The 17,172-nt window shown below is 41.5% G+C and overlaps 1 protein-coding gene across 1 annotated transcript in view; it reads right to left on the bottom strand.

Annotated features, from left to right (window-relative positions):
• The window catches only part of CSE1L (chromosome segregation 1 like), a 60,470-nt gene that overhangs the window by 33,391 nt on the left and 9,907 nt on the right, over positions 1-17,172 (bottom strand). The window contains exons 2-6 of the mRNA XM_003932551.4: positions 10,716-10,811; positions 6,734-6,876; positions 3,510-3,611; positions 3,293-3,438; positions 2,535-2,625 (exon numbers count right to left, since the gene is read on the bottom strand). Of these exons, the coding sequence (XP_003932600.1) occupies positions 2,535-2,625; positions 3,293-3,438; positions 3,510-3,611; positions 6,734-6,876; positions 10,716-10,800 (567 nt within the window). The 5' untranslated portion in view covers positions 10,801-10,811. The remainder of the gene's footprint in view (positions 1-2,534; positions 2,626-3,292; positions 3,439-3,509; positions 3,612-6,733; positions 6,877-10,715; positions 10,812-17,172) is intronic.

The raw sequence follows: 17,172 nt of genomic DNA, 5'->3' as shown, positions 1-17,172 counted from the left end.
CTCGCTCTTGTTACCCAGGCTGCAGTGCAATGGCGCGATCCCGGCTCACCGCAACCTCCGCCTCCTGGGCTCAGGCAATTCTCCTGCCTCAGCCTCCTGAGTAGCTGGGATTATAGGCATGCACCACCATGCCCAGCTAATTTTTTGTATTTTTAGTAGAGACGGGGTTTCACCATGTTGACCAGGTTGGTCTCGATCTCTCGACCTTGTGATCCACCCGCCTCGGCCTCCCAAAGTGCTGGGATTACGGGCTTGAGCCACCGCGCCCGGCCACATCATTTCCTTTATCCTACAGTTAGGAAATATGATTAAGGTTTTCTTAGTAAAAAGCCAAACTCCAAGAAGCTAATACTATTTATAACCCAATGAACAGGACACCCGTGTTCATTTCACTATGCTCTTTTTGTTTTTAGAGGCAGAGTTTTGCTCGTGTTGCCTAGGTTGAAGTGCAATGGCGCAATCTCAGCTCACTACTATTTCCGCCTCCAGGGTGCAAGTCATTCTCCTGTCTCAGCCTTCCTGAGTAGCTGGGATTACAGGCATGCGGTACCACATCCAGCTAATTTTATATTTTTAGTAGAGATGGGGTTTCTCCCTATTAGTCAGGCTAGTCTTGAACCCCTGATCTCAGGTAACCTGCCTGCCTTGGCCTCCCAAGGTGCTAGGATTACAGGCGTGAACCACCACACTCAGCCAGTCTGATCTTTAACATCTTAAAAAAGAAATTTAAAAATCTTTGCCAATCCAATAGGCGAAAACAAATTATCTAACTTTGTTCAATCTTAAAGACATAAATGTACCACCAGTGAGATAACCTTGAAAAACCCTGTGCACACTGTACATTTTATTACATTTATTACTGATTATCATACAACCTTGCTTTTTCAAAATAAGAAATAAATAGCTTTTCTGGAGTTAACAAAACTAGATTTGAGATCTGGCTCTCTTTATTAGCTGTGTGATACTGAATCCTCTTACTAGGTAAAAAGGGTTAATAATACATTTCTTGTGGCCAGACGTGGCAGCTCATGCCTGTCATTCTAGTGCGTTGAGGCTGAGGTGGGTGAATGCTTGTTAGCTTAGGAGTTCAAGACTGGCCTGGGCAACATGGCGAAACCCCATTCTATTAAAAATATGAAAAAGCAGGGCTGGGTGTGGTGGCTCACATCTATAATCCCAGCACTTGGGGAGGCCAAGATGGGCAGATCACCTGTGGTCAGGAGTTCAAGACCAACCTGGTCAACACAGCAAACCCTGTCTCTACTAAAAATACAAAAATTAGCCGTGTGTGGTAGTACGTGCCTGTAATCTCAGCTACTCGGGAGGCTGAGGCAGGAGAATCACTTGAACCTAAGGGGTGGAGGCTGCAGTGAGCCAAGACTGTGTCACTGCACTCCAGCCTGGGCAACAAGAGTGAAACTCCATCTTTTTTTTTTTTTTTTGAGACCGAGTTTTGCTCTTGTTACCCAGGCTGGAGTGCAATGGCGCGGTCTCGGCTTACTGCAACCTCCGCCTCCTGGGTTCAAGCAATTCTCCTGCCTCAGCCTCCCGAGTAGCTGGGATTACAGGCACATGCCACCACACCCAGCTAATTTTTTGTATTTTTAGTAGAGACGGGGTTTCACCATGTTGACCAGGATGGTCTCAATCTCTTGTCCTCGTGATCCACCCACCTCGGCCTCCCAAAGTGCTGGGATTACAGGCTTGAGCCACCGCGCCCGGCTGTGAAACTCCATATTAAAAAAAAAAAAAAAAAAAAAAGCAAAAAGCGGGGCACGGTGGTGCATGCCTGTAGTCCCAGCTACTCAGGAGGCAAAGGTGGCAGGATCGCTTGAGCCCAGGAGTTCTGGACTGTAGTGTGCTATGTCAATCGGGTGTCTGCACTAAGTTTGGCATCAATATGGCGACCTCCCAGGAGCAGGAGACCACCAGGTTGCCTAAGGAGGGGTGAACCAGCCCAGGTCGGAAATGGAGCAGGTCAAAACTCCTGTGCTGATCAGTAGTGGGATTGTGCCTGTGAATAGCCAATGCATTCCAGCCTGGGCAACATAGCAAGACCCTGTCTCTCTTAAAAAAAGAAGAAGAAAAAAACTATATATATTTATTTCAATCTTAACAGTATTCTCACAAAGGCCAGGAACACATTTAGGAAAGTATCCCGTACTCTGTAAAATGTTGTATAAATATGTAAATTAGTTAAATTCCAAACACAGCCAAATAAAAATATGTATCTCTTCCTTTAGAGACACATACTCAAAATACTTGGGTGAAATGATATGACACCTGGGATTTGCTTTTATAATATTTCTAGAAAGGGAACAGAGAAAAAGAAATGTTGCTTATCATTAAATTTGCGTAATAATAGATGGAAGTTCACTATAGCATCTCTATTTCTATGCAGGTTTAAAATTTTTCTAAAGAAATCCTCTAAACATTATCTATCAAATAAGCTTTCAAAGCATTCTCTTAACACGTATACAGATATTCAAGCAATTTAAAATATTTTAAAAATATCACCAAGATGCATTTCATACCTTAAAAAGATTAGTCAAAGGCAAGGCAAAGGCATCCAGAACAAGTTTAATTTCAGTCCATAACTCATTTGACTTAAATTCATGACGATATCTAGAAAATTAAGGTAAAATAGGTAAATTTACAAGTTTATTTATTTTTTTTTAATTTATTCACTTTAGGTCTTCAAGGATAGATGCTGATTGGACATCTATAGATAGATGGTTTTCCAAAATTCAAAGGGAATTCTTGTTTTCTTTTTTTGAGACAGAGTTTCCTCTGTTGCCCGGTCTGAGGTGCAGTGGCATGATCTTGGCTCACTGCATCCACTACCCGCCAGTTTCAAGCGATTATCCTGTCTCAGTCTCCCGAGTAGCTGGGATTATGGGCACACATTACCACACCTGGCTAGTTTTTTTGAAATATCTTTAGCAGAGACAGGGATTCACCATGTTGGCCAGGCTGGTCTCAAATTCCTGACCTCAGGCAATCTGCCTGCCTTGGCCTCTCAAAGTGCTAGGATTACAGACGTGAGCCACCATGCCCGGCTGGATTTCTTTTTAAAGGAATCAAGAAGTTTATCAATACTTAGTATTTCATAGGTAATAGAGCAATATGAAATAAACATCTTAGCTGAGAAGAAACACAGTAGAGAAACTTCTGCTCTCATTTCAGGATGATCACATTTAAAGAAATAACAAGTCACAAAAATATAACTGTTTACACAAGCAAATAAAACTTTAAAAAAGTGTTTTGAAAACATGAATCTATGCATCAATACCTTTTAAATAATGAATGTGCAGTACGGAGGACTCCATTAATAACATGGAAATCTCCACTCTGAAAGCGATTCACCATCTCTGTCAATAAGTCAGGCCATTTCTGTGGAAAATCTTCTCTGCCAATAATGCTAATGGCATCACTTAACTGGGAGAGGAAAGGATTAATTAGATGAGAGCTTTACAGAGGAGCCAATTTAAAAAGCAGAGCGACATTACCTGTTTCTGAATTTGCTCTGGACTGCTAAGCATCAAGTGCACTATGTTGGCTTTAATGGCAACTCGATCAGCTTCACAAATTTTGTTTGGTTCATCTTCAACCTTAAAAGCAAAGCAGTAACTGAGGAAGTAACATAAAATCCATATTCATGTCCATACTGTTTTAGGTAAACGTAACTGTTTCTTAAATTCCTAATTTTCTAAGAAAACCAAATAGATGAAAGTTTGGTCTTTCTTCGGTTTCCTTTTACATGAATGGGTCACAGATTTTTTCAATTATCTGATGACAGTGTGAACCCTTTCCCCAGAAAAACGTACATTCCCAGTGTGCCATTGCGTGTGGCTAATTTTTATATTTTCAGTAGATACAGGGTTTCGCCATGTTGGCCAAGCTGGTCTTGAACTACTGACCTCAGGTGATCTGCCTGCCTCAGCCTCCCAAAGTGCTGGGATTAGAGGTGTGCGCCACTGCACCCAATCTTTTTTTTTTTTTTTGAGACTGGGTTTCTATTTGTTGCCCAGGCTGGACTGTAGCTAACAACCTTGGCTCACTGCATCCTTGACCTCCCAAACTCAGGCAATCTTCCCTCCTCAGCCTCCCAAGGAGCTAAGACCGCAGATACACACCAGACACCACCACTCCTGGCTAAGTTTAAAAATTTTTTTTGAGACGGAGGTCTCATTTTGTTGCCCAGGCTGATTTCAAACTCCTGGCCTCAAGCAATCCTCCCACCTCAGCCTCCTAAAGTGCTAGGATAACAGGCATAAGCAACTACACCCAGCCCTCTATGAAAATTTCTTGACCATTACTCGTTAGAATGCATCCCAGATTCTAGAAGTCTCACTGGTTTTACAAATCAAAATACAGGGCTAGTATGTCTATCAGTAGAGAGATGGACTTTTAAACATTCTAAGATTTAAAAGACAGTGTCGGCCGGGCGCGGTGGCTCAAGTCTGTAATTCCAGCACTTTGGGAGGCCGAGGCGGGTGGATCATGAGGTCGAGAGATCGAGACCATCCTGGTCAACACGGTGAAACCCCGTCTCTACTAAAAATACAAAAAATTAACTGGGCATGGTGGCACGTGCCTGTAATCCCAGCTACTCAGGATGCTGAGGCAGGAGAATTGCCTGAACCCAGGAGGCGGATGTTGCGGTGAGCCAAGATCGCACCATTGCACTCCAGTCTGGGTAACAAGAGCGAAACTCTGTCTCAAAAAAAAAAAAAAAAAAAAAAGACAGTGTCTGGCTCTGCTGCCCAAGTTGGAGTGTGGTGGCGTGATCCAGCTCATTGCAATCCCTGCTTCTTAGGCACACACGATCCCCCATCTCAGACTCCGGATAGCTGGGACTACAGAGTGCACTACCATGCCTGGCTAATTTTTGTATTTTTTGTAAAGATGGGTTATCTCACTTTGTTGCCCAAGCTGGTCTTGAATTTCTGAGCTCAAGCAATGAGCCCACCTTAGCCTCCCAAAGTGCTGAAATTATATGTGTGGACCACCAGGCCCAGGCTCTTTCTAAGATTTAACACTCATAGATACTTGAGAAATTATACAGGCTTAAAACAGTATTTACTGTCTCTTTTATGGAGTAAGAAAAAAAGGAAGACTCTAAAAAGTTTTTGAGCAGGTTTAAGGTTGACTTTTTAGAAAAACTGATGATTTTTGTCAACTACTAATACTTTATAACATCGTAATTGCTATCACTATTAAAAAAATCCTCGCCAGGCGCGGTGGCTCAAGTCTGTAATCCCAGCACTTTGGGAGGCCAAGGCGGGTGGATCACGAGGTCAAAATATCGAGACCATCTTGGTCAACATGGTGAAACCCCGTCTCTACTAAAAATACAAAAAATTAGCTGGGCATAGTGGCATGTGCCTGTAATCCCAGCTACTCAGGAGGCTGAGGCAGAAGAAGTGCGTGAACCCAGGAGGTGGAGGTTGCGGTGAGCCGAGATTGCGCCATTGCACTCCAGCTTGGGTAATAAGAGCGAAACTCCGTCTCAATAAATAAAAAAAAAATCCTCATCTTTTTCTCTATCATGAGCCAGGCCTTCTTAACCTCGATATCACTGACACTGTGGCTCAGATAATTCTTTATTGTGGGAAGCCATCTTGTGCACTGTATGATGGATAGCAGGTCTCTACCCACTAGATTCCAGTAGCAACCCCCAGCTATGATGTTTCCAAATATATTGCCAAATGTCACGTGGTGAGCAAAACTGCTTCCGACTGAGAATCACCAAGGTAGAGAGAAAAAAATGCCTGTTTCTTAATTTATAATTTACTAATCATTAAACCTGTTATAAAATAGGTTTAATCTCAAAATTACAGTATGTATATATTCCACAAGACATAGGGCAAAATACCTTATCAAAAATTTGAAATCTGGTTCGGTATGGTGGTTCACATCTGCAATCCCAGCACTTTGGCAGGCTGAAGTAGGCAGGCAGATCACCTGAGATCAGGAGTTCAAGACCAGCCTGGCCAACATGGTGAAACGCCATCTCTACTAAAAATAAAAAAATTAGCTGGGCATGGTGTAATCCCAGCTACTCGGGAGGTTTAGGCAGGAGAATTGCTTGAACTTGGGAAGTGGAGGTTGCAGTGGGCCAAGATTACACCATTGCACTCCAGTCTAGGCAATAAGAGTGAAATTCCACCTCAAAAAAAAGAAACAAAAAACCCAAAAAACCAACAACAAAAAGAAATCTAAATTATTTTGCATTCTCCAAATTTGCTATGTATCTGATTTCTTCTCAGCTTTAATTTTCCAACAGAAATCACTTCATTTATTCAGACTGTCTTCCCACGTCTTTTCACTAGGCAGTTAGTAAAGGGTGAATTCCAACCATAATGGAGACTAAGACCAAGTCTCACTCCCTGTCAACCTCAGGTATGAAGCTGAAGAAATTTATGTAAATTTAAAGAAAACAACAGAAGCTTTGGTAAAGGGTCCTGTTTAATTTTATCTTTGATCCATATTTGAATCTTTTTCTTTTTTCTTTTTTTCTGAGACAGGTCTCATTCTGTCACAATGGCTAGAGTACACTGGTGCAATCATAACTCATTGCAGCCTTGAACTCCTGAGCTTAAGTGATCCTCCTGCCTCAGCCTCCAGAGTAGCTGGGACTACAAGTACATGCCTTATCTTTGAAGAACACTGCTTATATCAACCTTATAAACATACAGGGTATTAAACTATGTATTCAAAAAATACTTACAATTCTCCAGTTTCTTTTAATATAGTTTTTGAATGTCACTGAGGCACATACTTTGATAACATTATCTTGGGACTTCTCCAGCAATGTTAAAAGCAACAGTGGATAATTCTGATTTCCTTCCACAGACTCAAGAAATTTCTCAGCTGTAAAAGAATTTTCATGTTAGAAGACTAAAATAAAAATCTTTCCCCCTAATATATATAATGTACTATATTTTTAATTGAAGGATCAAAAAAAAAAAAAGAAAATTAAGTTTTTTGTGGGTCTACAGGGCCTTTTCTTATCTATTAAGTGGATTACATATAATGTTATATTAAACTTATATAATTCTTCAGTTTTCAAATCACTTTACCATTCATTAACTCACATGATTCTCACAAACCTAAAAGTGGCCTAACTGGATGATCACCTCATCTTCGGGTGAAGCTGCTTCCCAGAGAGATTGAGACTTCATATACTCATGTCTTTCTTACTCCAGAAAAGAGTATTATTAGTACCATTAGTAGTTTTTATTTTATATATATATATATATATATATATTTTTTTTTTTTTTTTGGAGGGCATTTCACTCTCATTGCCCAGGCTGGACTGCAATGGCATGATCTTGGATCACCGCAACCTCTGCCTCCTGGGTTCAGGCGATTTTCCTGCCGCAGCCTCCCAAGTAGCTGGATTACAGACATGCGCCACCAAGCCCAGCTAATTTTTTTTTGTATTTTTAGTAGAAATGGGGTTTCTCCACACTGGTTAGGCTGGTCTCGAACTCCTGACCTCTGATGATCTGTCTGCCTCGGCTTCCCAAAGTGCTGTGATTACAGGTGTGAGCTATCACACACGGCTGCAGTATTTCTTTTACAAGCCAGTGATGAAGAGTAAATGAGTCAATTCATCCTAATATATATCATTATTAGAAATATAGGTCCAGTGATTTACATATATAAATATATAAAATTTCATTTAGTTGTCACTATTACCCAGAAAAGTAGGTAGCATTTTAAAAAGCAAGACACTAAGGTTAAGTAACTTAGTCAAGATCACACAGCTAGGCTTCATCACTGAAAAAGTTTTAGTGCAGTCCTTATTCTACCTTACCGGCCCTAAGCTTTCTTGTCAAACTAAAAATGTCTTAATACCAGCAATAAATTTATCCAAAAATTTTATCTAATAAATTCATCCAAAAATTGGAAAATATCCAAATACATTTTCAACCCAGATTATATTCTGGGATAAATTTCATAGGTTTAGTGATCACATGTGATGGCAGTATAGTATTTCTTTTAATTTTTTCTATCTTAAGATAGCTTTGTAAGGCAACATCCATTCCAAGATTCCAGTATTTTTCTGAAAAGTTAATTTCATGTATCATTTAACACCTTCCTTCTTTCTGATTGAGTCCCAAGAGTTTCACTGACATTTTAAAACTCTCCCTGCTTTGTATTCTTGAAGGATGAAGACTGTTAAATTGAAAAATGTTTTTCACGAGGGGACATACTATGGTTTTGTATGAGTACAGAGGGATTTGTTTCCTCCACTTAGTAGCCAGCATTTTGCAGAGGGCATCACAGTACACCCATGATTTGGAAAAAAAGCCCATATAAATTACCAAGTGTCTTTCCTAAATTGTAATTATACCCAGAAAGTGCGTTTGAGTCTGCTCCTTTCTGTGTTTATTTCTTTCAACTTACCACAGTATTCATATGCATGTTTCTGGCCACTCAAGGAGTCTCAAAAGATACATGCCACTGTCACATCTCAATAAAGCAGCACAATAGTTTCTGTAAGCTGGGATCCACTACACCTCTCCACCTCCACATCTAGCTCCATAAAGATGCTGCGTCAGTCAGTCAGTCTCAATCCCTGAGAATTTCTATGTTCCTAACTTCCCAGAAACACCAGTTTATTTTTATACTCTGTCCTGAATTCATAAAGCCAGAGAACCCTTGCCTCACATACTATTAAAAAAAATAATTTGTAATAGTGTTGGCAATGGCTTTCTTTGAAAGTCTAAGAAGATTAGAGGCATTATTAACTTCCCTTTATCCAGGAAAACAAATTACTTCTTTACATTCTAAAAGAAAAACCAATTTTCCCTTTCAGAAATCACAAAGACTTTTCTAGAAAAGGATGCATGCACTAACATATTCATGATTCTATTCATCATACATAATGTATAACATACAAACAAACATTAGAGTCTTCATGAAACCCTTCCAAAATCCTCTATGTGAGCATGCACATCAGTAAGTTTTGAAGAAACATGTTAAAAGCATTTCTGGTTAGTATGGCCCGTATCAAGGATCAATAACTGACTGCTCACAAGATACATCTGGCCCAGAAGTAGTTTGGTTTGCATTGTATTAAAAAAAAAAAAAAAGAGAATTTTTTTTTTTTTTTTTCTTTTTTGAGAGGAAGTCTCACTCTGTCACCTAGGCTGCAGTGTAGTGGGGCTATCTTGGCTCACTGCAACCTCTGCCTCCTGGGTTCAAGCAATTCTTCTGACTCAGTCTCCTGAGTAGCTAGGATTACAGGTGCATGCCACCATTCCTGGATAATTTTTGTATTTTTAGTAGAGATGGGGTTTTGCATTGTTGCCCAGGCTGGTCTCAAACTCCTGACCTCAGGTAATCTGCCCTCCTCAGCCTCTCAAAGTGCTGGGATTACAGGTGTGAGCCATCACATCCGGTCACTTTTTTTTTAAAGATAAGATCTCCCTCTGTCACTCAGGCTAGAGGGCACTGACACAATCATAACTCACTGCAGCTCTGACCTCCTGGGTGTAAGCAATGCTTTTGCCTCAGCTTCCCCAGTTGATAGGACTATAAGCACACATCACCACACCTGGCTAATTTTTTTTTTTTAAACAGAGTCTTACTCTGTTGCCCAGGCTGGAGTGGAATGGCGTGATCTCGGCTCACTGCCTCCGGGTTCAAATGATTCTCCAGCCTCAGCCTCCTAAGTAGCTGGGATTACAGGTGTGTGACACCATGCCCAGCTAATTTTTGTATTTTTAGTAGAGATGGGGTTTCACCATGTTGGTCAAGCTGGTCTTGAACTTCTGACCTTGTGACCCAGCTGCCTCGGCCTCCCAAAGTGTTGGGATTACAGGTGTGAGCCACCGCACCCAGTCCACCTGGCTTACTTTTAAATTTTTTGTAGACACAGGGTCTTGCCACGTTGGCCAGACTGATCTTCCTGCCTTGGCCTTCGAAATTACTGGGATTAAAGGCATGAACCTCTATGCCTGGCCGTGTTTCAAAATTTTTTCAAATTACTTGCTAACATTTAAAAATGAAGGCACTTCATATAAACATCCTTATTTTTCAATCAAAATTGGAAATTTGATCCTGCAAAACTAGTCTGAATCCCCAGAATTAGCTAGTTCTAAAAAATACCTGCTACTTAAGCAGGTCATGTTTTCTCCTGATATTACCAGTCTTCACTTGGCCTTGCTCCCTCATTTAACTTAACATCTGAGTCCGTGAACACCTGAGTTCGAAATTTTAATTCTAAGTTTTTAATGGAATCTGGTCAAATTCAGGAAGAAAAAAACCCTCTAGGTCTTAAAATACATTAATTAAATCTAAACCAACAGAAAGATTAGGAGACATTAACTGATTACTTGGTTTCTTTCACTTAATCAGTTTTTAGGCAATTACTTTCCTCCTTATGCCCTAATTATTTTATCTTTACAGCAGGCAGGTTTTAAGTGGGTATTTTGGAAAAGGTCAAAGAACAAAGCATTCTAAACATGACAGTACTTTTTCTCCCTAAACTAGTACTTTTTAATCCCAGAAGATGCCAAATAAAAGCTACTCAGAAAAAGAAACAACATACCATGGTATAGTAGCTATAACATAAATTATGCTTGAGAACCCAAGGGTGAATCTTTTAAAAATATTTTTATAAGGAGGCAGATAATACATAGATTTCTCTCACCTGTCCTTAAGGAATTAATCAACCAAAACACATTTATTTTCTTTACCTGGACGTCTGATGGCAGGATCAGGATCAAGGGTTTTCTTTAAATATTCTGTTAGTGTTTGCAAATTTGCATCGCTGAGCTCCATTGCTATAGGATCTAAAATAAAAAATGAGGTTTGGGTAACTAGTCACTTAAGGAAGAAGTGATTTACATACAAAAATCTGTTTATATTACAGGTCTTTCTCTCTGAAAGTCATTTGTTCGTTGTTTTTATATGGGTAATAAACCTGACTCTGAGACAAGAGTCCCAGAAAATAAGATGTGCCTCTCCCCCCAGCCAAATCAATAGTGAGACAATTTTGTGATAAGGGAGAAAAAAAAACCCCAAATTTCAAAAAGACAGTCACAGAAAAACAGCTGAATGACTGCTTGAAGGCACCAAGTTTATATGATTTAATGCTATGGGCAAGGGCTAAAAGAGGGTTAAAAAAAAAAAATCACTAGAGGAACTTATTAAAAAAGCCCCACAAGGAGGCCGGGTGTGGTGACTCAGGCCTGTAATCCTGGCATTTTGGCAGGCTGAGGCAGGTGGATTGTTTGAGCTCAGGAGTTGGAGACCAGGCTGGGCAACAGGGTGAGACCCCATCTCTACCAAAACCACACAGAAATTGAAGCCAGGCATGGTGGCTTACGCCTGTAAACCCAACACTTTGGGAGGCTGAAACAGCCAGGTGCACATGAGGTCAGTAATTTGAGACCAGCCTGACCAACATGATGAAACCCTGTCTCTACTAAAAATACAAAAATTAGCTAGATGTGGTGGTGGGAGCCTGTAATCCCAGTCACTTGGGAGGCTGAGGCAGGAGAATTGCTTGAACCCAGGAGGCAAAGGTTGCAGTAAGTTGAGATCACACCATTGCACTGCAGCCTGGTACATATAATTAGCCAGGTGTGGTGGTGTGCGCCTTTGGTCCCAGCTACTCAGAAGGCTGCGGTGGAAAGACTGCTTGAGCTTGGGGGCAGAGGTTGCAGTGAGCTGCGACGATGTCACTGCAGTACAGCATGGGTGACGGAGCAAGACCCCATCTCCCCCTGCCCCAACACAAAAAAAGCCCCACAATGAGAAATTAAAATTTTAACCACCAAATAAATATCCCACATAAAGTTCTGAGATTAAAAAAAAGAATAAATTCTTTCGTATACAACATGCAATCACAAATACTAAGAACAATGCTAAGAATTTGCATCTAGGGAGATAATTCTGGAGTTCGGAAGATGACAGCTAAGGTTATAATTCTAGACATTTTCTTTTTTCTTTTTTTTTTTGGAGACGGAGTCTCACTCTGTAGCCCAGGCTGGAGTACAGTGGCCTGATCTACGCTCGCTGCAACCTCAGCCTCCCGGGTCCTGGTTCAAGCAATTCTCTCTGCCACAGCCTCCAGAGTAACTGGATTACACGCGCCACCGTGCCCAGCTAATTTTTGTATTTTTAGTAGAGATGGGGTTTCACCATGTTGGCCAGGCTGGTTTTGAACCCCTGACATTGTGATCCACCCGCCTCGGCCTCCCAAAGTGCTGGGATTACAGGCGTGAGCCACCGCGCCTGGCCTAATTCTAGACATTTTCATATTTAAAGCTTAAACAAAATGAAATCACAGAATATGCTTATGACTGACCAAAAAACTTCAAATCTAACAGATTACAAATTTAAAAACAATTTTTTTTTTGTAGAGACAAGGGCTCACTATGCTGTCCAGGCTGGTCTCAAACTCCTGGACCCAAGTGATCCTCCTGCCTTGGCCAACCAATGTGCTAGGTTTACAGGTGTGAGCCACTGTGCCCAGCACATAAATTTTAAACTAACTAAATGATCTACATTGATTTAACTAGTAACAACACAGGCTAAGAAATACACAGTTCAAGAGATTTATTGTACAACACAGTGACTATAATAATTGTATCGTATTCTTGAAAATTGCTGGGTATATTTTAAGTGCTTTCACCACCAAAAAAACCCAAGTATGTGAAGTAATATACATGTTAATTAGCTTGATTTAGCTCTTCTACAATGTATACATACTTCAAAACATGCACACCACGAATACATACAATTCGGTAATTAAAAATGGGGAATAAAAGGGAGTCTGAACCTACCCAATTAAAAGGAAAAGGAAAAAAAAAAGACACAAAAAAACAGCACATACAGAGAGTACAAGTGTCAGATGTGCATGATTACCAACAGACCACAAATCCTGGGAATCTTACCAATGAAGCTTTACTGTCTTCAACTTGTTGGTGAGTTGATGAAATTAGGTGCAAATTGAGGGAAATTTTGGGGGGTGACAGAGTGTTCTAAAATTGACTGTGGTGACACATGCATAACTTATATAAATTTACTGTAATTTCCCAAACAGTTCACTTAAAATGGAAAAGTCTTCAAGTATGTAAATTGTACTTCAATAAAGCTATCTTAGGCCAGTAATCCCAGCACTTTGGGACGTTGAGGCAGGTGGATCACCTGAGGTTACAAGTTTGAGACCAGCCTGGCCAACATGGTGAAACCTTGCTTATACTAAAAATACAAAATTAGCTGGGCGTGGTAGCATGCACCTGTAATCCCAGTTATTTGAGTAGCTGAGACAGGAGAATCACTAGAACCTGGAGGCAGAGGTTGCAGTGAGCCAAGATTGTGCCACTGCACTCCAGCCTCTCAAAGAGTGAGACTCTCCCTCAAAAAAAAAAACAAAAAAACAAACATATGAACAAACCTGTTTTCGAAAACTCCACTTATGCTTATACCCCATTAGGCAGCTTTTAGATATACAGCCACATGTAGATGGGAAAGTGGAGCCCTTTCAGAGAAACCATGCAACAATTAACCAGAGGCTTCTATGAAAAAGAAGAAAAAAGTTAAATACACAATTTTTGTAAAATGTAAAAAAACTCAGTTGAAAAGGTCAAAGATACCATAATTCAAAGTATGCATAAAAAAAAAAAAAAACTGGCCGGGCGCGGTGGCTCAAGCCTGTAATCCCAGCACTTTGGGAGGCCGAGGTGGGTGGATCATGAGGTCAAGAGATCGAGACCATCCTGGTCAACATGGTGAAACCCTGTCTCTACTAAAGGTGCAAAAAATTAGCTGGGCATGGTGGCGTGTGCCTGTAATCCCAGCTACTCAGGAGGCTGAGGCAGGAGAATTGCCTGAGCCCAGGAGGCGGAGGTTGCGGTGAGCCGAGATCGCGCCATTGCACTCCAGCCTGGGTAACAAGAGCGAAACTCCGTCTAAAAAAAAAAAAAAAAAAACTTCACATACATCCAAATATACAGAAAACTAAAAACACACTCCAAATGTAGAACAGTGATAACATCTAAGTGATGGATATAAGGAGGGTTTTATTATTTTCCTATTTTTCTTTTTTTTTTTTTTGAGACGGAGTTTCACTCTTGTTACCCAGGCTGGAGTGCAATGGCGTGATCTCGGCTCACCGCAACCTCCGCCTCCTGGGTTCAGGCAATTCTCCTGCCTCAGCATCCTGAGTAGCTGGGATTACAGGCACGCGCCACCACGCCCAGCTAATTTTTAGTATTTTTAGTAGAGACGGGGTTTCACCATGTTGACCAGGATGGTCTCGATCTCTTGACCTTGTGATCCACCCGCCTCGGCCTCCCAAAGTGCTGGGATTACAGGCTTGAGCCACCACGCCCGGCCTATTTTCCTATTTTTCTAATCTTACAATCACCTATGTGTTCTACATTTACAGTCAGGAATTTTTAAAATTTTGTTATTATTTTGAGACAGAGTCTTCCTCTGTGGCCCAAAATGGATTGCAGGAGCACAATCACAGCCTCTTGAGTAGCTGGGACTAGAAGTCCAATCAACCACAACCAGGCTAAGTTTTGTATTTTTTGTAGAGATGGGGTTTCACCACATTGTGCAAGCCGGTCTCGAACTCCTGACCTGAAGCAATCTTCCTGCCTCAGCATCCCAAAGCACCGGATTACAGGCATGAGCCACCACACCAAGACACATTTTATTTATTTTAAAAATGTCTATCACAATATGCAATCAAGTTCCTGCCCCTGAAGGAGCTTCCTAATAGTCTGGAAGACAAGACACAACTGAAATGCCAAGTACAGGCCTATATACCCTTTACTATAGTGATGAAATCCAAAAATCGATAAACTGAGTTGTTTTTTTTTTTTTTTAAACAAGTTTGTAGCAAACTCATTTAGCAAAACCAGCCTGAACTGTCTGAGGCTATCAACATAGATTTATCTCACTTAGTATGCAAATGTTTCACTAAAGAAATATCAGTATGTTTGGATACAGGGTGCTACCCCAGGCCCCACTGGGCATGTTGTGTTTGGTGCATCCCCAAAAAATTCCAGATTCTGAAACTTCTGTCCCCTGAAGTGCCAAATGAATCACAAAGACAGTGCCTTAAGTGTTGGGAGGTTCAGAAGGGAGTCACCGGGTTATGCTGCCATCCAAGATTTCCCAGAGCCTGAGCCTTGAGCTGAACCTTGAGAATAGTGGACTAGGAGATCAAGATCAGATCATATAGCTTCCTCCATACTTGGCTGAAGAGTGTCATGATTTAATGTATGGGGAAGACATGAAGGTTTTCTCAAGTGGGTAAAAATGTAATGAAAGTAAGGCCGGGCGCAGTGGCTCAAACCTGTAATCCCAACACTTTGGGAGGCCAAGGCGGGTGGATCACGAGGTCAAGAGATCGAGACCATCCTGGTCAACATGGTGAAACCCCGTCTCTACTAAAAATACAAAAAGTTAGCTGGGCATGGTGGCGCGTGCCTGTAATCCCAGCTACTCAGGAGGCTGAGACAGGAGAATTGCCTGAACCCAGGAGGCGGAGGTTGCGGTGAGCCAAGATCGCGCCATTGCACTACAGCCTGGGTAACAAGAGCAAAACTCCGTCTCCAAAAAAAAAAAAAAAAAGTAATGAAAGTATAGAGGAACTTTGGGCTGGTGATGGTTTGCACAATGGGGGAGATGTCACATTTATGAACCAGGCACACAGTGCTCTATGTTTTCATAGGCTTCATATCATTTATTCCACACAACCATCTTACATACAAAGAAGGGCACTCAGGTTGACTAAGTCACACATAGTTAATACATAAAGATCAGATTCAAATCAGTTCAACTCCTCTTTCTACTAACAAAGGCTGCCTCTTAGGTGGAAATGAAAGAGAGAGGACTGACCCGGAGTGAAAGCACTCACAACAAAAAGGCTGATGTGAAAAGAGGGCAGCCAGAGGACTACTGGGCAGCAGGGGGCCAGAAGATAAGAAAATATATCTAACGTGGTGCTTATGCAGGGCACTCCCAAACAGCAAGAAACACCAACCTTCTAAAGAGAATTATCTGTATTCTACATGCTGCAGGTGCTTCCCCTTAATTAGAAAAAGTGTTTATCACAGGAAGCTAATGTTGTGATAGACTGAGTAGATCTCACCACCTACCTAATCACTCCTTCTAATCCAGGGCGTACTACTCTACAGGTGTGAAGATCAAGAAACCACACAATCTATTGAGAGGCTACACCCTTTATAGTTTTTTATATCATAAGTTTGGAAAATGCTACACATTATATCCTGCCCCACTTTGGAGATTCACAATACAAAAAGCACTTTAAACTCACAAAACTACTGGTTTACATCGATTAATCCAGTCTCCATTGTTAGGAGGCTGAGGCAGGCAGATCGCTTGAGCCCAGGAGTTCAAGACCTGCCTGGGCAACATGGCAAAACCCCATCTCTACTAAAAATACAAAATATTAGGCCATGTGCAGTGGCTCACGTCTGTAATCCCAGCACTTTGGGAGGCCGAGGCAGGAGGATCATGAGGTAAGGAGTTCAAGACCAGACAGGCCAACATGGTGAAAAACTGTCTCTACTAAAAAATACAATAATTAGCTGGGCATGGTGGCTCGTGTCTGTAATCCCAGCTACTTGGGAGGCTGAGGTAGGAGAACTGCTTGAACCAGGACCTGGGAGGCAGAGGTTGCAGTGAGCCGAGATCACGCCACTGTACTCCAGCCTGGGATACAGACAGAGCGAGACCCCCATCTCAATGATGACAACAAAAACACAAAAAGTTAGCCAGGCGTGGTGGCGTGCGCCTGTAGTCCCAGCTACTCGGGAGGCTGAGGTGGGAGGATTGTCCAGTCTCTCCCATTATTTGGCTACAGAACCCCTTTTGAATAGAACACACTTTGGAAAGCAATGATTTAATTCATTTATTTTCCTATGCCTTTCTTCTGTATTGAAATGCTGGATCAGTCACAAAATTATGGAAGTTTGGGCCAGGTGTGGTGGCTCACTCCTGTAATCCCAGCACTCTGGGAGGCTGAGATGGGCGGATCACCTGAGGTCAGTAGTTCAAGACCAGCCTGGCCAACATGGCAAAACCCCCTCTCTACTAAAAATACAAAAATTAGGCAGGCACGGTGGCACATGCCTGTAATCCCAACTGCTCAGCAGGCTGAGGCAGGAA

The sequence above is a fragment of the Saimiri boliviensis genome, chromosome 9 (genome assembly GCF_048565385.1).
Source record: "Saimiri boliviensis isolate mSaiBol1 chromosome 9, mSaiBol1.pri, whole genome shotgun sequence".
Taxonomy (NCBI): Eukaryota; Metazoa; Chordata; class Mammalia; order Primates; family Cebidae; genus Saimiri; species Saimiri boliviensis.
Note: the sequence above shows the minus strand (reverse complement) of the source record. Positions and strands in the feature narration are given on the sequence as shown.